The sequence below is a fragment of the Molossus molossus genome, unplaced genomic scaffold (assembly GCF_014108415.1).
Source record: "Molossus molossus isolate mMolMol1 unplaced genomic scaffold, mMolMol1.p scaffold_m16_p_18, whole genome shotgun sequence".
NCBI classification, from domain to species: domain Eukaryota; kingdom Metazoa; phylum Chordata; class Mammalia; order Chiroptera; family Molossidae; genus Molossus; species Molossus molossus.
In genome coordinates, this window is record NW_023425353.1 from 37160906 (window position 1) to 37183335 (window position 22430).

At 42.7% G+C, this 22430-nt stretch overlaps 1 protein-coding gene across 3 annotated transcripts in view; it reads left to right on the forward strand.

Moving 5' to 3' along the window:
- Nucleotides 1–11534, forward strand: part of ACAD11 (acyl-CoA dehydrogenase family member 11) — a 61598-nt gene extending 50064 nt beyond the window's left edge. The window contains exons 15-21 of one of the 3 annotated variants that reach the window (XM_036267139.1): nt 371–456; nt 2710–2781; nt 3738–3892; nt 4852–4947; nt 7922–8038; nt 9118–9227; nt 10474–11534. In XM_036267139.1, the coding sequence (XP_036123032.1) occupies nt 371–456; nt 2710–2781; nt 3738–3892; nt 4852–4947; nt 7922–8038; nt 9118–9227; nt 10474–10588 (751 nt within the window). In that variant the 3' untranslated portion in view covers nt 10589–11534. Of the gene's footprint in view, nt 1–370; nt 457–2709; nt 2782–3737; nt 3893–4851; nt 4948–5073; nt 5110–7921; nt 8039–9117; nt 9228–10473 lie in introns of those variants that run through there. The other 2 variants (XM_036267140.1, XM_036267141.1) reach the window with 2 other exon arrangements.
- The last annotated feature ends 10896 nt before the right edge of the window (nt 11535–22430 follow it).

Here is a 22430-nt window from a genome sequence, read left to right on the forward strand (position 1 = left end):
CAAAGCTTTTTGGGTCAGATTATAAGCCATAAAATTTTCCAGAACTGTCTGTAAGTAATTAAGTGATGTTTAGATCAAAGACAGTAGTCTTTAAATGTTCAACATTGTACATCAGTTTCCAATGTTGAGCAATGAGAAGCCTCAATTAAATAACTTTCACTTATTTGCAAATTCTTACTACTGTTCCAGATCTCAGCCTGCATCCAACTATGCTTGATGTATGTTTTTCACACCCCATTCCAGGCATCATTGCTTATCTCACATGATTACATAACAGTAAGAACAAAATGATAATTGCAGTTCCGCCTAACATCTGTTTTATTTTTCCACTTAGCAGACTTCTCCTAACATCTGTTTTTCTTTTGACCAGACACAAACAACACAGCATGATTCTTGTTCCTATTAACACACCTGGAGTAGAAATCATAAGACCTTTGTCAGTTTTTGGCTACATGGGTAAGTGCTCAATCAACATGACCATGTAGGAAGACTGGAGTACATAGTTATGCTGAAGGGAACAGATAGCATTTTAACGTATGACATGTGTTCTTAGAAATCTTCTGGCCCTCACAACTGTCTTAATATAAATGTCAGCAAATAAAGAGAGTGGTACAGCCTTCTACCTCATTTTGTTTACTTTTGGGAAAGGGCAGATTGTATTCAAGGAACAACAACTCTGACTACCAGTCTTCTGTCTGTCATCCAGGAGAACGGATTAATGAAATATGCATAAAAAAATTAAATCTAGGCAGTCCACAACAAAATTCACTTTTAGCTTTCTTAATCAACCTATAAGAACTGTTAATAAACAATGAGTTTTGACTGATTTGAATGCAAAACTTTTCCTTCCTTCTGTCCTTGCATGGAATTTGTAGGAAGCAAGGATATTTTTATTACCTGCCACCCACGTCAGGCTCATGTCCATTGTTTCCTTGCTGCTCAGGTCATTCACTCAGAAAGTATCCAGGTGCTACTTACAATTGCTAAGATCTGGAAACAGTCCAAGTGTCCATCAGTAGACGAGTGGATAAAAGAGCTGTGCTATATTTACACAATGGAACACTAGGCAGCTATAAGCAAGAGAGCTCTCTTATCCTTTGAGACGACATGGAGGGACCTGGAGAGTATTGTGCTAAGCGAAATAAGCCAGTCAGAGAAAGACAAATATCACATGATCTTACTTATTTGTGGAATATAAAGAACAAAGTAAGTAGATGAATAAAATAGACCCAGAGACATAGAAGTAGGGTTCAGACTGACAAACCTCAGAGGAGGGGGGTAGGGAGAAGGGAAGAATAAACCACAGAATTTATATGCATAACCAGTGGACATAGACAATAATGCTGGGGGTGGGGGTAGACATGGGAGGATGGGAGGAGGGTGTCAATGGGGGAAAAAGGAGAAACATCTGAAACAAAAATAAACTACTTAATAAAAACAACAGAACTACTGAAAAAAAAGAAAGTATCTGAGTGCTGAACACTTTCAGTGCTTAGTGCACATTAGTGAAAACGAGAGACTAAGATCTCCGCCCTCATAGAGCTTACATGCTGGGGGGAGGAGACAGGCAATAACTATAACCATGTACATAAGTAAATCAGATAGCCTGGTGATCATACAGAAGGTGCTAATGCTATGAAAAAGTGTATTGAACTTCTGGTTCTGTGGCGACCCTGGCTTTCTCTTTACTGGTGAATATGGGTAATGAAAATGGTCAAGTAACAGACATGACTTGCAGTTTTACAGATATTTGGCCTGATCACCCTCTGTAGGATGCAGTTGTAGAATGTGCCCACAGATTAAGCATTGGCAAATGGGGATGAACAGCTCACTGAAGCAAACTGTGCATGGGAAGTAGTGCTGCAGCCTAAACAGCCTGAAAGACTACCAAAATGGGTTCATAATATCAATGGGCTGCAAATATCCTCTACTGCAGAGCATGGGTTAGAATTTTCAGTATGAGAAATTCACCAACACTTCTCCAACTCCCTGTACCCAAGGCCAAAAGAAACTGTGGAGAAAATTGATTACTAATGTCTATTGTGACAGGAAAAGGGTGTGGAGTTAGCATGAGATTATCTCCTGAACTTGGCATGGGGTAGGGGTGCTGTAAGATAAATGTGAATGTGTTCCCAGCTTCGGTGAGATGCCAGCATTTTCAAGAGGGGACACATGGAGAACAAGCCTAGACTGGGAACAGACACTCCTGAAGGCCCGGTCGGTGCCTCAGCTCCAATGCTGAGCCTGCTCTCTCTGAGCATCTTCAGGCATTGGTTTCTACAATGACAGAATAAGAAACTTGAATTGCATTACCTCACTTCCAACTTTTGAACTATTGGGACCTTTTTTTTCCCAAGTAAAATTTTCTTTGCAAGCCCATATAGAAAAAATGTCAAAGAAGAAGCCATAATAAAACAGTCTGATTGGAGCTGTGGAGCCGTTTTCCCTTTTAATAGCTCGACAGCTTCAGAGAATGAGTTCAAAACCTCTGCAGCAAATGCTTCCTAAGAGCTCTTCTGACTGGAACATCTGATGAGTTCTCAGCTCCGGGATGCTGGGGGTCAGGCTCAGATCTACCCAGGAAAGTCGGACATAAAGGCTTTTAAAGCCTACTTTCTTTGAGTAATTATAGTTCAGCAGATTAATTATATGGGACTATATTTTGGTTAACTCATTTTGCTCTTTAAAATTTTATTTTCTATTTGATAGATCATTTACATGGAGGACATTTTGAGATCCATTTTAATCAAGTGCGAGTTCCTGCCACCAATTTAATACTAGGTGAGATAAGTTTGCAAAAATGATTCTAAAACACTGTGTATTAAAATATTAAGGTCTAAATATGGAAAAAATTTGAAGTCTGCCTTAATTCAGATACTTTCCCATTTACAAGAGAACATTTTTTTTTTATCTTGTGGATTTTCTTACATGGAATAATGTTTTATTACAGCGTTTGATTGTGGTTTTTATCACATCAATTGAAAATATTGTTTAAAAAAAAACTATACATTTCAGAGCAACACACTTTTTTCTAAAACAGTACCTTCAGGCCTCTACTGGTTTTAAGAAAACCTCAGTACTCTGAACTCGGGTCTTACAGACATGCTAGAAGCATGAGAACTTTGAACACCGTGTGCCTGGAATGACTCCACCCTCTCGCTTATTGGAGTTTTACTTCCAGAAAATCTCAAATGGCATCTCTTTCAGGAAGGCTGTTTGTTCCTCATCCCTCTACTCAACACGCCCGATGCCTGCCAGGCCTTACGGTTATAGCCTCCTCCTCCTTTGCCTTCTTTGTCCTTCTGCACATCCCTTACCCCTACCATCCTGTCTCCTCTTGATTCTAAACTCTCAGTGCAGGCACTGTGTCTGCTCTCCCTTTGTGACCTTTGTGGCACTAATAGATAGCTTATGCATAGTAGGCACTCAAGACATAGTTCTTAAATGTGGTCACAGTGTTTAATGATGGTGGTGAAGGTGGGTGGGGAGAGAGCAGGGGAGGGGGCGTCAATGAGGGGAAAAAAGGGGGGGCATCTATAATACTTTCGACAATAAAGATACATTTTTTAAGAAATCTAAAGTGCCATAAATGTATAATGAGCCTGATTATACAACTGACTGTTTTTCCTACTAGAATGCCGTGTATAGTGAGGGCAGCTCATGGTTTTCTCAGGATTTGTGTCAATAACACATAAATGGGCTGTGGCCACCTTCATGTTTGTTTTTCCTTCTCACAGGTGAAGGAAGGGGATTTGAAATTGCCCAAGGCCGCCTTGGACCTGGCAGAATCCACCACTGTATGAGAACAGTAGGTTTGGCAGAACGCGCTTTGCAGATCATGTGTGAACGGGCAGCACAGAGGGTGGCCTTTAAGAAGAAACTGTACTCACATGTAAGGAGAACGGCTTAAACTTACTTCACTTTGTTGTAGCCCTCGCACTACACTAACCTTGAACCAAAGCAGCATTTCTCGATCAGAGATTTCCTCTGCATAAACAAGAAACTTTCCCCCACAGTGCATGTACATCTACGTTTAAATGTAGTCTGATGGGAGTCGTTTCTCTTTGTGAAAGATGGAATAACTCCTGAAGTGCTCCAACACTCGGCACGCAGAGTGCACAGTTCCTTCAACTTTCGGGACTCTTGTTCTCTAGAGAACCTGGTACATTACCCCACTCTGCGGACCCGTGAGGGCTGGCGTGGGGAAGAGGGAATGCTTTGTCGATCGTCTTTGTGGAAGAATTGGGATAGATAAGGGTAAAGATAGAGGAGAATAGCCTAAAACTCAGGGAAAGGAGAGAGATCTGAAAAGGAATGGACTGCTTCGGGAGGGAGGGAGTTCCCTGTCACTGCAGAAATGCAGGTAGGAATGGAACCAGCATTTGGTGGCGTGGTCATGATTTTTTTTAATTCTCATCTATAAATTACGTACTACTGAGTCTGTTTACAAAGCACAATAAATAATATAATCAAAATGAGAGAACATTTATCAAGAGAGAGGAAGGTATCATTTCAGACTTCCTTGGAAAACTTAAGAGAAGTGGGATATCCAAATCATCCTGCAAAAGCCCTTCTAACTTTTAAGACAAGAAAATTATTGTTGAATATTAAATACTTAACAATTGCTGACATGATAGTGTTAGGTCAAACTCGTGGTGATAAAATGGAACTTGTGTTTGTTGGACATGTGTAGTTTAGTACACTGGTCCCCTTGTAAAGTACATTTGTGACCATATGCAATTTTGCAATATATTTTTTACTTTAAATTTCTATAGGCTATGTTTGCTTTTTGTGAAATATTTTCAGTGTATCTATGTTTAATCATAACATTGTTCTTATGGAAAAATCCAGCCTGCTTTGTGGCACATGCCTAGGAATATTCGTGGGGACCCTTCAGTCCACAGCGAGGGCAAGGGTTCAGCTGTTGGATGGGCACTGTGGGAGGAGGTAAGAAGGTGTGAGTTTGAATTTGGGGGCCATGGGTACAACTCCACACTGCTGCTGGAGTAGGAGCAAGAGTCACTCCAGGCATCAACTATCACTTCTTACGCTTTTCTCTTTTCAAAATTGCAGCCAGCCGCTGGAGCAGGGTGAAGGGAGGACACAGGTCCACGGACAGGCGTCTTGAAGACACAAAAGCACTCTGCTCAATTGCTGCTTTCATGAGAGATGTTTCAATACTGTAGTAAAGGGAAATTTCCCCCCTCCTTTTTAAAATTAATGTATCAAGTAGAACAAGCCTGGACTTTTCAAAAGTATGACTCCCTTCACGGGAAACATCTTGTATTTGGCACGAAGAAAATGATCTGGCAGAAGTAAAAGAAGTGCGTAAGCATATTATAAACAAAAAGCTGGGCCACGTTTTTTTTTCCAATTTGTGAAAGCAACATTCCTTTCCCTGAATTTGGAGACTCCTTCCAGCTGCCTTATAAATATTCCAGGCACTGAAGCTGACTGTTCTACATCAAAATTCTGTCTTAATAAATAATCTGGCGATTCCTTCGAGCACTCAGTTTCTACCCAGTTCATACTTTTCAGCAAATCTGGGCCCATAGAAATCCAACTAAAAACGCTTTCCTTTATTCTGAAGCTAAGTAGCAGTGCATTTGGTGTCTGCTCATGAAGTTAGGATTACCCACTCCGACAGCCATCAGGATACTCACCAACCACTGGTGGCTTGTTTGAAGTGTTAATTCAGAGCCTTGTTTCAACCTCTAGGGCAGAGCCACCCAACTGTGACTCACAAATGCAATTTAAAATTTTCTAGTTGCTACATTTTTTTAAAGTATAAAGAAAAAGATGAACTTGATTTTAATATTTTTTATTTACTTTAAATAATTTATTTTTCAATTATAGGTGACATACAATATTATATTAGTTTCTGGTGTACAACCCAGTGCTTCAACTTTATATAACATACTAAGTGATTATCCTGATAAATCTTGAACCCTTCTGGCACCATACATAATTATTATATTATTGACTGTATTCCCTATGCTATACTTCATATCCGCATGACTCTTTTGTAACTGCCAATTTATACTTCTTAATCTCTTCACCTTTTTCGCCCATCCTCCCCAGCCCCCCTCCCATCAAAATATTCTCTGTATCTATAAGTCTGTTTCTGTCTGCTTGTTTATTTTGTTTTTTAGATTCCACATATAAGTAAAATCATATGGTATTTGTCTTTCTCTGTTTGACTTATTTCACTTAGCACAATACCCTCTAGGTCCATCCATGTTGTCACAAATAGCAAGATTTCATTCTTTTTTATGGCTGAGTAATATTTCATTGCATTTATATACCACATCTTTCTTTATCCATTCATCTACTGATAGACACTTTGATTGCTTTCATATCTTGGCTATTGTAAATAATAAAAATTTTTAAAATGAACATTGGTGTGCATACATCATTTTGAATTAGTGTTTTGGATTTCTTCAGCTACATACCCAGAAGTGGGATTGCTGGATCATATGGCAATTTTATTTTTAATTTTTTATTTAGAAACCTCCATATTGTTTTCCATAGTGCCTGAACCAATTTGCAATTCGACCAACAGTGCACAAAGGGTCCCTTTTCTCCACATCCTCCCCAACACATGTCGTTTGTTGATTTATTGATGACAGACATTCTGACAGGTATGAAGTGATACCTCATTTGCTTTTGATTTGTGTTTCCTTGATGATTAGTGGTGTTGGGCATCTTTTCATATGTCTATTGGCCATCTGCATGTCCTCTTTGGAGAAATGTGTATTCAGGTCCTCTGCCCATTTTATAATTGGATTGCTTGTTTGTTTTATGTTGAGCTGTATGAATTCTTTGTATATTTTGCATATTAACCCCTTCTCAGCTATATCATTTGCAACTATCTTCTATTCAGTAGGTTGCCTTTTTGTCCTTGCCCCAGGGGATATAGCCAAAAAAATATTGCAAACACCAAATCAAAGAGTTGACTGCCTATGTTTTTTTCTAGGGGTTTTATGGTTCCAGGTCTTGCATTTAAGTCTTTAATCCATTTGAGTTTTTTTATATATATAGTTTAAGAAAGTGTTCTAATTTTATTTCTTTTTTGTATCTGTCCATCCAGTTTTCCCAACACCGTTTATTGACTAGATTATCCTTAGCCCAGTGTATGTTCTTGCCTGTTTTGTCAAATATTAATGGACCATAAAGTCGTGGGTTTATTTCTGGGTGCTCTATTCTGTTCCATTGTCTATTTCTATGCTAGTACCATGCTGTTTTGATTACTATAGCCTTATAGTATAGTTTGGTATCAGGTAGCATGATGCCTCCAATTTTGTTCTTCTTTTTCAAGATTCTTTGGCTAGTCAGGGTCTTTCGTAGTTTATATAAAGTTTAGGATTATTTGTTCTAGTTCTGTGAAAAATGCTTCTGATACTTTGATAGGGACTGCATTGAATCTGTAGATTGCTTTAAGTAGTATGGATATTTGAACCATGTTGATTTTTTCTATCCATGAACACAGTGTATACTTCTATTTATTTGTATCTTCAATTTCTTTTTTAAATGTCTTACAGTTTTCTGAATACAGGTCATTTCCCTCCTTGGTTATATTTATTCCTATGTATTTTATTCTTTTTGAGGCTGAAGTGGAATCTCCTTCACTCCATATCACATGCAGGCATGTGTCCAAAGCACATAAATATAACAACTTAGATGAAATAGACTAATTCCTCAAAAGCTACAAACTACCAAACTCAGAAAAGGTGAAATAGATCATCTGTATGGCTCTACAACTATTGAAGAAGTTGTTTCAAATGAATAAACTCTTCCACTTAACCCTTGGGAACAACCCTTGGACTAGACTAGTGTTTTCACCAAACTACAAGGGTGTGTTACATGTGACATAAGACACCAGTTTATCTCCTCCTTTTTCCTGTCCTTTGCTTCCCTGCAGGAGGTTGTGGCTCACTGGATTGCCGAAAGCCGCATTGCCATCGAAGAGATCCGCTTGCTGACCCTGAAAGCCGCCCACAACATCGACACTCTGGGCAGCGCTGGTGCGAAGAAGGAGGTGAGTCTCCCTTCCACTGGGCATTTCCAGTTGGACGGCACCTTGATGGCATTCGGAATATGGAAGCTTCCGTGTGATTCTGGTTTAAAGATTATAAATGTATGTATGGCACTTGCTAGTTTTCCTTTCACTAAGCTGCTTTAGGGAATGATTTTCAGGATGCAAAATATCATCAGCATTCTTTTTTTGTTTTCCCTTAATCCTCACCTGAGGATATTTTCCTATTTATTTGCAGGTGGGAGAGAGAGAGAAAGAGGGAGAAAGGTAGAGGGACATCGATGTGAGAGGGACACATTGACTGGTTGCCTCCCGACCAGGACCGAGGACCGAACCACAACCAAGGCACATGCCCTTGACCAGAATCGAACCCGCAAGCCATTGGTCCGCGGGCTGACGCTCTAACCACTGAGCCAAACTGGCCAGGGCTCTTCAGCATTCTCTACATGCAGCAACAGGCAGTAGGGAAATCCTAAGACTGTATCCGTACTTGGAATTGTACTCTGTCACTTTCTGCTAGCTTTATGACCTTGGGCACAGCAGCTAACCTTTCTGCCTATGGCCTGGGGTTCTAGTGAAGAGTGACCATGATGATATAAAATGTACAGCCCTGTGTTGCCACAAAGTAAATGTTTCGTAAAACGTCTTGACCCTGCCTGCTTATGTTTCTGGCTTATATAGAATAAGAATGTGATCACTTAATTCTAAAAGCCAGTAAAGTTGCTAAGAGAAAGATTAGTAAAGACACTTGAACTTTTTAAATGATCCCTAAGGTGAGGAATGTTATTTATCAGCTGCCTGAAATTCTTTCGGAAACAAGGCAAGTTATAAATAAATTAATAAAGTGTGATTTGGAAGAGATATCTCTTTCCAGAAGGTCTGCATTGACTGAAATATGGCCATTAGCTGTATTCCAGCAGATCTCTCTGTTAGCTTTCATCAAAGATCCTGTTTTAGTGATAAATTCATTGTGGAAAAGTTCCCTTGTTTCATTTCACAAAGAAAATACAGATTATATCAAATTCTGCCACATGGTGTATTGTCAAAGAAAAGAACATTCTTTTTGTGTCTTGCTTTTACAGATTGCAATGATTAAAGTGGCTGCCCCTCGGGCAGCCTGCAAAGTTATTGACCGGGCCATCCAAGTGTGTGGAGGCGCAGGTGTTTCCCAGGATTACCCTCTGGCTAACATGTGAGTAGATGCTATTTAATAAACATCTGCATTTGATTGATAGGTGTGTAGTTAAAAATCTACAGATGCCTTGACACTAATTGTTTAAAAATAAAATGAAGATACTAACTTAAAGTATAATTGAAGGCTAATTAAAGTACTAGTTATAGACAGACTTTTGGCCACACAGAAGGTCAGTGCCCAAACCCCACGTGTTCAAGCTTCAGCTCTATCACCGGTACTTTAACATAAGGCTCAGGACCAAACAGTAGTTGCCCTTATGATTACAGTGACCATTTCACTCAATTATGTTAACGTTCACACTGGGGTTCACCCCGAACCAAGAAGAAGAGGAGGGGCAAAGACAGCCAGAGGAGCCCAGAGCCAGGCTGTGTACTTCGGACAGTTCACCACCTCCCCAGGGAGGCCTGGACTGAATTTGCAGCAGTGACCATCTCGTGCCCAGACTGTCTTCTTGGAGTCAGAAAGGAAGGGACACTTTCCTCCCCTGCCACCTTCTCTCACACTGGAGAGGGGCCCATCCATTCCCTCATCAAGTTTTTTTCTCTTTTTTCTTTGTTGATTTTGGAGAGAGAGATAGAAACATCAACGAGAGAAACATGCCTCCTGCATGCCCCCCACTGGGGGTCGGGCCCACAACCTGGGCATGTGCCCTGACTGAGAATCGAACCGTTGATCTCTTGGTGCGTGGGTCGAGGCTCAACTACTGAGCCACACCGGCCAGGCTTCCCATCAAGTTTTAACCTTAAGAAAGAACTAAATAGTCCAGCCAATGTGGTTCAGTGGATTGAGTGTCATCCTGTGGACTGAGAGGTCCTGGTTCGATTCCTGGTCAGGGCACATGCCCAGGTTGTGGACTCGATCCCCAGTGGGGAGCATGCAGGAGGCAGCAAATTGATATTTCTCTCTCTCCCTAAAAACTCAATAAAAAAGTTTTTTAAAAAAGAAAGAACTAAATATACAGTACTATATGTTTTTAGTATATAAGTATATATTTACACGTAGGAACCTACCGCAAACCAAGACCGAGATGAAGCCCACTGCACTGTGCCCTCCCCCGGTGAGAACTTGACCATGGCATTTCAGAGGTCCCGGGGCTTCTCTACCTGGCTTCCCTGTGCCCTTTTCTTATCACCGCCTTGGCCACATCTCAAAAAGTGACAGTTCGGACTAGAGTCAGAGTGGCTAGTGTTAAGGTATCATGTTCCTCTCTGATAACTCTGCATCCCTGCCTTTGTTTTCCCAGGTACGCCCTCACGCGGACTCTGCGCATAGCAGATGGACCTGACGAAGTCCACCTCTCGGCAGTCGCAAAATTGGAGCTTATGGACCAAGCCCGAAGCTTGAGGGCCAAGGTCTAAGGGGGCGACACCCTCTCACCTTCCAACAGATCGCATGGGCTCCAGAACTTGGACCTCATTCTGTTTTTGTAACAGTTTGAGCTCAGGATTAACTACTCACTTTTGGTAAAGATGTGAGGATGTATTTTGATCAGTGGGTTTTTATCATTTTAAGGGTCACATAGTTTTAATTAAGTTAATTAAGAAATTCAATAGCAATTCTACAGCTGTTGTTATTTAGTCTAAAACCTGTTAGGTATTTACTTTTTAAACACTCAACTAGTAAAGAGCTAATGAAGTGAACTGGAGAGCTAAAGTACAGGCATAATAATATTTTTACTTTTTGGTTCTCATGAATTGTTCCACTTAAAGAAATAGTCACAGAATATTTCCTCATTGCCTTGTAAAACTATAGGGGTTGGTTTACACTGTGTGGTCATGTTTGCTTTGGAGAAAGTGCATGACTGATGGGTCACTTTAGAATTCATATCATTTATAAGCTTCATAATTCGATAGGAAGCATTTATATGTAAAATCTGAATGCAGTTAAAATTTACTAGAAAATATGTCACATACTGAGAAAGTATAATTAGGAACAATTTAATTATTTATGTTGACCTGATAGATAGTTTAAAGTACAAGAAAGTTACTTAATTTTGAGATGAGGTTAAAGATCGTCTACTCTGGATTCGATCCTGTTAGGAGCAGCCCTCCTGGTGGCCTCAGGGGACTGGGGCACCTGGGTGTGGTTAGTGCAGCTGAGGCAGCGACTGTTTTATTCTCTTAAAGTTTCATCTGAATCGGTTTTCAACTTAGCTACTGGAAAACGTTTTATGCTTGGAATAACTTGGCTATGTGAACTGGCTTTTTCAAATGTACATTTCATGAAATCTAAATACAGAGCAAGTATTTCCAATGAAAATTTAGCATCTGAATTAAGAAATAGACTAAGTGTAAAATACACACCAAATTTTGAAGACTCTTTTTTTGAAAAAAGAGTAACTATTTTTATTAATACTTTATTAATACTTTTAAAATAAAATGTGTATGTAGTGAATTGAATAAAATATATTAAATTAATGTTATCTGTTTTCTGTTACCTTTTTAGTGTGGAAGCCTTTGAAATAGTAAATAGTCAAATCTTCAAATTGAAAGTATTTCAAAAAACTATAAAACGATGTTATTGGAAAGCTTACATGTCACATGAATGTACCGAGGTCCAGAGGGTCTTCAGTCACTATTTAACCACCTGGGTGGGTGGGAACAGACCTTTGAGGCTGCGGCTCCTGGTTCCATGTGTGTCACGTGAGCTGAAACACTTTGCCTTTGAGCCTTGACCTCTCTGGACCTCGGAACATCGTGGAACCAACTTTTAAACCTTAGGACCCTTACTTAGTAAGGGTTTGTTGTGACAAACACTGAGGCCATGTAGAAGCACCTTGACATTTGTGAACCACAATAAAGTTGTTTAAAAGGTATCATTATCCAAAGGGATACAATCTTAACCCATGCCATTTTACTCCCCCTGCCTTAGTTCTTTCAGACCAAGTGTTATGAAGAATAGTAAGGCTTGGCTGGAAAGGGAAAATTCAGTCACCAAAGGATCAAATATGATCAAGGGACCTTGTCTCAGCCCCGGAGACTGACTGCGCACAGGAGCCTCAGAGCCACTTCCGGGACCTCCTCAGCAGTTCGCAGGTGTCACCACAGCAGCACACCTGGGCCGGGGCGGGTCCGACAGGGAGGTACCAGGAGGCTCTGCGCGAAGTGGCCGTGGAAGCCGTGGCTCTGGCGGCCCCGTCGAGGTGGCTCGCGCGCCAGCCTGTGAGAACACACAACAGAAAGTCCAGATGGCCGTGGAGGAGCTGACTTCCCCATCAACCTGTGCTTTTCCACAAAGGCTCCCCAAGGCCAACAGCACCCCAGCTCTTCCCACAACTGTGGTCTATATACAGGTCGCAGGCCCCATCCTGTTTCTCCCAAAGAACTGATGGGTGACAGGCAGCACGTCCAAGAGCAGCACCCAGGCACCTGAACAGGTAGGGGCGTAAGGCACGAAGCCTCCCCCTACTCTTCTCAAAGTCACAGCGGTTTCTGGGAAGTTCAGAAGAAAGGTGCTTCTTACCCTGGCTTCTGAAGGCGTCTAAATTAGTTAAGCTCATAAATAAAGGATGTTATAATATGAAATATATTTAAGAAAATGTCTTCTATGAACAAATGCCGTTTCAATTGAGCCAGGTAGCTTTGGCCCAACTTCACTCCTTCACTGACACTTGGTGATCCCTCTCCAAGGAGTAGAGGGGGTGCAGACCAATCAGAAAAGACCTGCCCTGAGATTTCCGGAAGACTGCTTACTTTTGCACAGTGGGGGTCTCCTCTGAGCCTGGAACCATACCTGACCTCCACTAGGCACTCAATAAAGGTATGACTGAATGACAGCTTGCGGGCCTACCAAAGCTGTTTCCAGTGGCTTTTCCATAAAAATAGCCTGTCTTGGCTCATGCTGGGGACTTTCCCAAAATCTCTGAAAGATCCACAAACCCAAGACCTGGCCAGTATAGCTCAGCAGTTAGGGTGCTGGCCTGCTCACCAAAAGGCTGTGGGTTTGATTCTCGTTCAAGGGCATGTACCTAGGTTGCAAGTTCAATTCCTAGCGGTTGATCGAGGTATGTCCAGGAGGCAATCAATCAATGTGTCTCTCTCACATCAATGTCGATGTCTCTCTCTCTCTCTCTCTCTCTCTCTCTCTCTCTCTCTCTCTCATTCCCCCTCCCTCCCCTCCTTTCCACTCTCACTAAAAATCAATGGGGAAAAAAATCTTTGGGTGAGGACTGACAAAACAAAAATATCCACAAACCTCAAACAAGCATCATGCCATGTACATCTTGCCCCAAGCCCAGCAACAGCAACAGTGGGCCTTGGTTCACAGCTTGACCTCTCTGGGGCGCCTCCGAATCCAACACAAGAAGTAGCCATCTGCAGGTTGCTTTGGAGCTCACGTCAGGTGGTGCCGGGCAGGGCACAGGTGGTGGCTGATCTTGGCCTGCACCTCCCAGGAGGCCCTAGAGCCAGTGCACACAGCTTCCGACCATGCCACAGCACCACCCAATCACCTGAACGAGCAACACACTGGAGGAGCGACTCATCGGCACCAGAGACCTGTGAAGTGAGTCCTGCTCCATAGGGTTGGCCCCTGCACAGCAGCTGTTCCACAGTCCTCACAGCTGATGAACGTGAGGGTAAATGCCTCCCACTAACATGCAATGTCAATCAAGACAACAACAGGAGGGTGCACACAGCTTATATGGGGGTAGGGGGATGCACACCTGGAGTGCTCAGCTCAAGTAACAGGGGAGGCTGTGCCACTGGGCCCTACAGGACACCTACCACATAAGGCCACTCTACAAAGCCTGGGAGATGTAGCAGCTCTACCTAATACATAGAAACAAACACAGGGAGGTAGCCATAACGAGGCGACAAAGAAGCATGTCCCAAATGAAAAAGCAGAACAAAACTCTGGAAAAAGAACCAAATAAAATGAAGACAAGCAATCTACCAGATGCAGAGTTCAAAACACTTATAAGGATGCTCAATGAACTTAACGGGAGAATAAATGAACTTAATGAGAACTTCAACAAAGAGTTAGGAAACATAAAAATGAAAATATAAATCATGAAAAAACAGTCAGAAATGTCTAAAATAACAACAAAGAATACATTACAGGGAATCAACAATAAAGTAGATAAAGCAGAGAATCAAATCAGTGATTTGGAAGATTAGGAAGCAGAAAACACCCAATCAGAACAAAAGGAAAAAAGAATTAAAAAAAAAAAAAAAGAGGACAGTTTAAGGGACCTCGGGGCTAACATCAAGGATATCAATATTTGCATCATGAAAGTGCCAGGATATGAGAGAGCAAAGAACTGAAAATCTATTTGAGAAATTGTGATGGAAAACTTCCCTAACCTGGTGACGGAAATAGACATATGAGTCTAGGAAATGCAGAGAGTCCCAAACAAGATGAACCCAAAGAGGCCCACAGCAAGACACATCATAATTAAAATGCCAAAAAATAAAAGACTGAGAAAGAATCTTAAAAGCAGCAAGAGAAATGAAGTTAGTTACCTATAAGGGAGCTCTCATAAGACTGTCAGCTGATTTTTCAACAGAAACGTTTACAGACTACAAGGGATTGTCAAGAAATATTCAAAGTGATGAAAAGCAAGGACCTACAACCAAGATTACTCTACCCAGAAAGGCTATCATTCAGAATCAAAGGACAGATAAAGAGCTCCCTAGACAAGAAAAAGATAAAGGAGTTCATCACCACCAAACCAGTATTACAAGAAATGTTAAAGGGTCTTCTTTAAGAAGAAGAAAACAACAAAATTTCAAAAATATGAATAATAAAATGGCAATAAATACATATGTATCAACAATTACTTTAATGCAAATGGATTAAATGCTCCAATCAAGAGACATATGGTGGCTGAATGAATAACAAAACAAGACTCTTGCATATGCTGTCTACAAGAGACTAACTTCAGATCAAAAGACACACACAGATTGAAAGTAAAGAGATGGAAAAGATATTTCATACCTGGCCGGTGTTGGTCAGTGGATTGAACATCATCCCATGGACTGAGAGGTCCCGGTTCGACTCGCAATCAGGGCACGTGCCCAGGTTTCGGGCTCAATCCCCAGTAGGGGGTGTGCAAGAGGCAGCCTATCGATGTTTCTGTCTGTCTCTCTCCCTTACTCTCTCTCTTAAAAAATCAATAAAAACATATTTTTTAAAGATTAAAAATATATTTTATGAAAATAAAAGCTGGGGTAGCAATACCTATACCAAACAAAATAGACTTTATTTTTTTAAAATATGTTTTTATTTTTATTTATTTATTTATTTTTTTATCCTCACCCGAGGATATTTTTCCATTTTTTGTTCAGGTAGAGTGGGAGGGAGAGAGAGAGGAACAGAGAGAGAGAGAGAAACATCGACGTGAAAGGGACACATCGAGTGGCTGCCACCCGCACAACCGACCAGGGCCGGGGACAAACTGCAACCGAGGTTCGTGCCCTTAGTGGGAACCGAACCCGAGTCTCTCAGGACCGCAGGCCGACGTTCTAACCGCTGAGCCAAACCGGCCAAGGCTACTTTTCTTTTTTTTTAAGAGAGAGATAGAAGCATTGACGTGAGAGAAAAACATGGATTGGCTGCCTCCTGCACACCTCCTACTGGGGATTGAGCCCATATCCCGGGTGTGTGCCCTGACCAGATAGAACCGGGACCTCTCAGTCCATGGAATGATGCTCGATCCACTGTGTCACACCGGCCAGGCAGACAAAATAGACTTTAAAACAAAGGTTGTAACAAGAGAATGAAAGACCCAGTAATTTCACTTGTAATTATTTATCTGAAGAAACCCAAAACACTAAATCAAGAAAACATATGCCTATATGTTCACTGCAGCATTATTTACAATTGCCAAAATATGGAAGCAACCTAAGTGTCCATCAATAGATAAATGGATAAAGAAGTGGTGCATATATACAATGAAATATGACTCAGCCATAAAAAAAAAAAAAAGAATGAAATCTTGCCATCTGCAACAACATGGATGGACCTCGATAGCACTGTGCTGAGTGAAATAAGTTGGATGAAAATGCCATATGATTTCATTTACATGTGGCATCTAAAGAACAAAATAAATGAACAAGCAGACCAAAAACAGACTGATAGACACACAGAACATTTTGATGGTTGCCCGATAGGAGGGGGCTGGGAGAGATGAGTGAAAATGTGAAGGAATTAAGAAGTACAAACTAATAGAATAGTCATGGGTATGTAAAGTACAGCGTAGAATACTGTAATGTTAATATTGTATAACTATGTATGGTGTCAGATGGGTACTGGACTACAGGGTGATCACTTAGTAAGTTATATAATATACTGGGTTGTACATCTCAAACTAATATAATATTTTGTGTCAACTATAAATGAAAATTTAAAATTATTTTTTAAAAAGTATGAATGAATGAATGAATGAATGAATGAATGAATGAACGATGCGCATGGATGCTCTCTCGATCCCTGATTTGCAATCGGTGAGAGGAAAATGCATTTATTTATAGGTCTGCAAAGACAATAGACCAGAAAGCAGGCTCAGAATGGGGTACAAGTAGTTGGAGAAAAACTGAGGCTGAGACAGACCTGGGTGCCCAGCAGTGTGTGGGGGAGGGGCGCACAGCAATTTGGGCAAATCAGTTGATGAAATTAATCTTTAATGAGTATTTAACCATCCAGGAGATTTCCTTTTGAAATCCTTTTAAAATTTTCCTAGTGCTCTGATCAGCTGTAGGTACAGAGGGAAGTCAGGATATCTAAGAAAAACAAAACCATTCTTGGTGATGGCTAGAATTTTCCAGTTTCCCAAATAAACAGGATTCTGGGAAGTGTCCTCACTTAATTCAAGGCAACCAAAGGACATTTAGGGTTTATGATCCTGCCACAATATTTTTATTTCTCTCTTTTTTTTTAGTATCTCTTTCTGATTGTGGTGATTATGTGTTTATCATGAAAAGCCACACATTCTAGTGTGAGAGTGTGGTTGTTACAAGCCCTGTGAAGCAAGGGCTCTTCTCTGCCTTATCTCCACCCCCAGTGGTGAATAAACAGCGGGTGATTACCCTGGCCCGTGCCTCTCAGCGCGCCCGGAGAGAGGGTTGCTCAACTGGAGAACGGGGCCTGGACAGGCCTCCAGAAGGTACCCCACCCCCTCTGTGCCACTGGGTTGGTGGCCAATCCCACCCTGGAGAAGAGTCCGATTTCACTTTTGAAATGGGTGAAAGTGGAGGCTACAGATGGCTCCCCTCCCCACACCCTTACCTCTTGGACTCCGATTTCTACCATTCTTGCTCCTTACCCTACACCAGCCACACAGGCCTTCTGCTGTTCCTCCAATACCCCAGATTTTTTAAAAAATTAGAAATAGCTCTGGCCAGTTTGGCTCAGCGGTTAGAACATCGCCCCACGGACCAATGAGTCGCGGGTTCAGTTCCAGACATGGTCACATAACTCGGTTGCAGTTGTTCCCCGGGCCTGGTCGGGTCATGCGGGAGGCAGCCAGTCGATGTGTCTCTCTCACATCGAAGTTTCTCTCTTCCTCCGTCCCTCCCACTCTATCTGAAGATAAATAGAAAAATATCCTCCAGTGAGGATTAAAAAAATTGGAAACAATATTTATTGTTTCCTATTAAAATAGGACACTCTTGCCCTGGCCGCTTTGGCTCAGCGGGTAGAGCATCAGCCTATGGTCCAGAGAGACCCAGGTTCGGTTCCCGCTAGGGCATGTATCATGGTTGCAGTTTGTCCCCGGCCCTGGTTGGGTTGTGTGGGTGGCAGCCACTCAATATGTCCCTTTCACATCGATGATTCTCTCTTCCTCTCTCTCCCTCCTACTCTATCTGAACAAAAATAAAAAATAAAATAGGGCACTCTTATGGGAAAAGAATATGCAGAAAGAGCCCTCCTGGATTTGATCACTTCCTCAGTGTCCGGGGACTATCGCTTCAGAACTTTCCTCACTGTGTAGATGGGCAAGCTCTCCATCGACTCCTAGTGGCTGCTCTCCGTTTACTTCTTCTTCTTTTTTTTAAATGCAATCAAGTAATCAAATCAAAACCCAACTGTTAACAGACGATCTGTCCATAGGCACATATGCCCAGTCCATGTGGACGGACAGACAGAAGTGGGCCTCAAGTCCACACCCTCGGCAGGCCAGGTCTAGACACTCCCTGGGAATCAGGTGGGTACTCCTAGCCGGGGATGGAGGAAGTCCCAGCTCCTGGGCAGCTGGTTGAAGACATGCACAGTGTCTCCAGGGAGAGGCTGAGAGGCCTTCTGTAGCAAGGAGTGTTTTGGGTACAATAGGGCAGCTCTTTGGCCATAGGTGGTACAGGTCTCAAACCTACTTAACTCCATCTCCAAATCTGCTTGAGATCCCTTAAACGGATAAGAATAAATTCTGTCACAATGTTTTAAAATGGCACACCAAATAATACGAGGTAGAGGCTGTTGTCAAGGCAACAGTCTCACCAAGTCTACACACAGAGCTCTGAGCCCAACATCCTCCTCCCCTCACCCTTCAGGACCACCTGGTCCTGCTCACTGCCCCTCAGTGACCATCCAAACGCCTGGCGCAGCCTTCAGCCCCACTTGCTTCTCTGTTTGCCTAGAAAGCTCTCTCCCACCCCCTATTCCCAAGGCTTGCTCCTTTCCTGAAAGTACAATATTCTAGGTGTTCCTTCTGTGATCACCCCGCCTAAATTTCAAACACACACTTTGTTTGTTTGTTTGTTTGTTTATTTATTTTGGTATGTGCCCCTAGTGGGAACCGAACCCGGGACTCTCTGGTCCTCAAGCGGACACTCCAACCGCTGAGCCAAACCGGCCAGGGCCCAAACACACACTTCTTAAACGTGGCACTAGAAAAGTTTAAATCACCCAAGGAGCTAGAATTTTCCGATTTCCCAAATAAACAGGCTTCTGGGAAGTGTCCACACTTAACTCAAGGTAACCAAAGAACATTTAGGGTTTATGATTCTGCCACAATATTTGCATTTCTCTTTTTTTAAAGTATTTCTTTCTGATTGTAGTGATTATGTGTTTATCATGAAAATCCATACATTTTAGTGTAAGAGTGTGGTTGTTATAAGCCCCGCGAAACAAGATTTGACTTTGGGCGGTATCACAGAATTGTACACTTGAATCCTATGTAATCTCACTAACCAGTGTCACCCCAATAAATTTACTTTTTAAAAGTATGGTAGAGGTTCATGTTGACTAACTGGCCTTGCAGATGATTAATAGAAGACCTCAAGCCCTGGCCAGTTTGGCTCAGTGGTTAGAGTGTGGGCCTGCAGTCTGGAGAGACCCGGGTTCGGTTCCCGCTAAGGGCACAGGCCTCGGTTGCAGTTTGTCCCCGGCCCTGGTTGGGTCATGTGGGTGGCGACCACTCTATGTGTCCCTTTCACGTCGATGTTTCTCTCTCTCTCCCTCCCACTCTATCTGAACAAAATATCAAAAAAAATGTCCTCGGGTGAGGACAAAGAAACAAAAAAGACCTCAAGCCGCGTTTCTCCACCTTGACCGAGCATCAGAATCCCCGGGGAGCTGACAGACTCAGCTGCTCCCGTCCTAGCCCTGGTGTTGTGACTTCAGTGGTAATAAAATGTACCAGGGATTCCGGTGAACCGAAGTTGAGGGTAGAGACTCACTTCCTGCCAAATCCTAATCAGGCCTCTTAGGATGTTTGACGGCAAACACCAGGAAGAGAATGGCCAATGTGAGCAAAAGGGAGTCTGGTGGTGGGTGAGGGGAAGGAGCTACGAGCTACGAGCTACGGCAGTCCATCCGCAGGATCTCACCAAGATGGGAGGGGGGAGGGGGTCACACCCCCCGCCCTGGCTTACCTTCCTCTGACCTGCCCACCGCTTTTGTCCTTGGCTGGTTTGCTCAGGTCCACCCAGGCCTGTTCTGGAACAGGAAGGGAGAAGAGAAATATAATCCTAGCCACATGGTGATTTAAAATTTCCTAGTGCCACATTTGCAAAGTAAAAAGAATTAATTTTAACACTACATTTTTATTCAACCTAATATATCCAAATATTATTTCAACACGTAATCAATATTAAAAAGTATGAATATTTTATACGTTTCCCTCCAAATCCAGAAAACAGTTTACATTGATAGCACATCTTAATTTGGAAGCTGAATTTTGAAATGAAAATACTTGAACTGTAAAAAGTTAACTATGTCGAGTTCATAAGATGTAGTTGAAAACGTGTATTGACATACTCCAGTTGTTCCAAGGAGTCTTAAAAGTTTTCAAAAACTGAAGTGTGAGCATCAGTTTTTACATTTTAGTAAATTACCAAACACTGAAGTTTCAGTCCCTCAGGTACATTTCAAGTGCTCAGCAGTCACGCGTGGCCAGATGCTGGACGGCACAGCTCTGGGCCTCCAGCTTCCAGGGAGAAGTCGCCAGGAGGACCTCCCACCAAGGTCACCCTCAGTGGCGGAGAGCCCTCGGGGCGTTAACAGAAATGGAGCATGGATGCTGAGCAGCCAGAACAGTGATTTTATATCTTTCATGTTTTTGTCCGGGAAAGGAAAGAAAAACTTAACTCCGGTACATTTCCTGTATTTAAGATTAAAACGAAAACTCAGCACGACCAAGAACCGCTAAGTGTTTCTGGGTGGCCCGGGCTCCTGTCTCCAGCCGCTCCTATGGACTATCTGGGGGAAGCTGCGCGGTCAGGGCAGTGAGGGCTTCCGGTGGAAACAAAGGCTGGCTCCAGGGCAGGGCAGGACAGTGGACACGCCGTCCCTTAGGGTTACACGGCTGACTGAGGAGCCGGGTCCTCTCAGCTTGGTGGGAATGAATAACAATCTTGTCATGGGAAAGGGAGACATTTTGTATAAAATTCCAAATTGTGATCATCAATTATTCTCTCCCACCCATCCTCTGCAAAATGGTTTATGATGAAGTTTCCGGCTTCAGGGGAAATGGTCCCCAAATGGCTCACTTGTTGCAATTCATTCTGTTTAGTCCATCAGAACTCCTATCGCGGTCTCCAGGAGGCTAAATGAATTTCCACTGTCAGGGACTAAGCGGAGAGTCAGCCGAGGACGGCCCTCGTTCAGCACCTAGGACAGGAGGCGCTCCTCCTACTGCCTGCTCTCACAGGGGATCCTGGCCGCTGCTCTTGGGGGACACAGACCTGTTGAACCTCGAAGTCCACCCTCCTCCTCTGGTTCAAGTTACTTTTAAATTCTAAATCCAGTTGAGACCCATCTGCAGAAAGTCTCTTTCCAACCCTTCAAGACAGCTGGACGGAGCAAATAGTTTGACAGGCAAAGCCATAATTTATTGTGATCCTCACATACTAAGCTAATGTTTTTCTCTGTTGTTTTTAACCTGTTTTTTGCCGGCAAAGTTTGGGACAGAAACCACCCAGAAGAGGACGCAGCACCACTCCCAGGAGCGCGGACGTTTGCCTGCAGGGCAGCAGGGATGCCGAGGCACCTGACACACGCCTCCCCGTCCGGGTAGCGTTGCTGTCTCCAGCCTTCACAGTGTATTGAAATCAAAAGGATTTCTAATGTATACGTAGTTGAAGCCACATAACACCAGACCAACTGAAGTCGAAAGAACAGCAGGGAGATCTTAGAGCCGAGATGGAGGACGCCTGCACTCCTGGGCGGCTGAACCCAAGCTGAGGCGTGTCTGTGGGGGATGCACTTGGGACAGGCCCCGCTGTCCTTGCCCTCGGGAGGTATTTCACTCAGCTGACAACTCAACTCAGACACCCCACCCATTTGTACTAGATAGGGCCGAGTTTTTATCAACCACACAACCTTGAGAACATACACTTGTCCTTACACAGGAAAATACTTAGCAAATTTCTGTTAAGGTCCCATGTCCTCTGCAGAAACGGGGACAGTGTGCAAGAGTCGGAAGCAACTTCAACTAAAACACTCAGAGGCAGGAAGCAAGGGGATGGGTGGAATTCCTCATTTGGGAATTCTAGCCCAGCCCCAAACCTCAGTGGTCAGATTCTGAGAAGCTGGCATTGTTGCAAATACTCAGAAGTCAGAGGAAACTGGCCTGGAGCAGGAATTTGTAGTTTTGGAAACTGGCCCACAGGGCGCTGACTCAGATAGCCCGTGGCTTTATTAATGTCAGTTGGTAAGGTTGCTGTTTGCTCTTTATTTTGTACCATGTGAATTGGGGCTATTTGTTTTTAATCATTAAGAACTGGCTTATACAAGCACAGCCTAATTCATTCACCAAATATT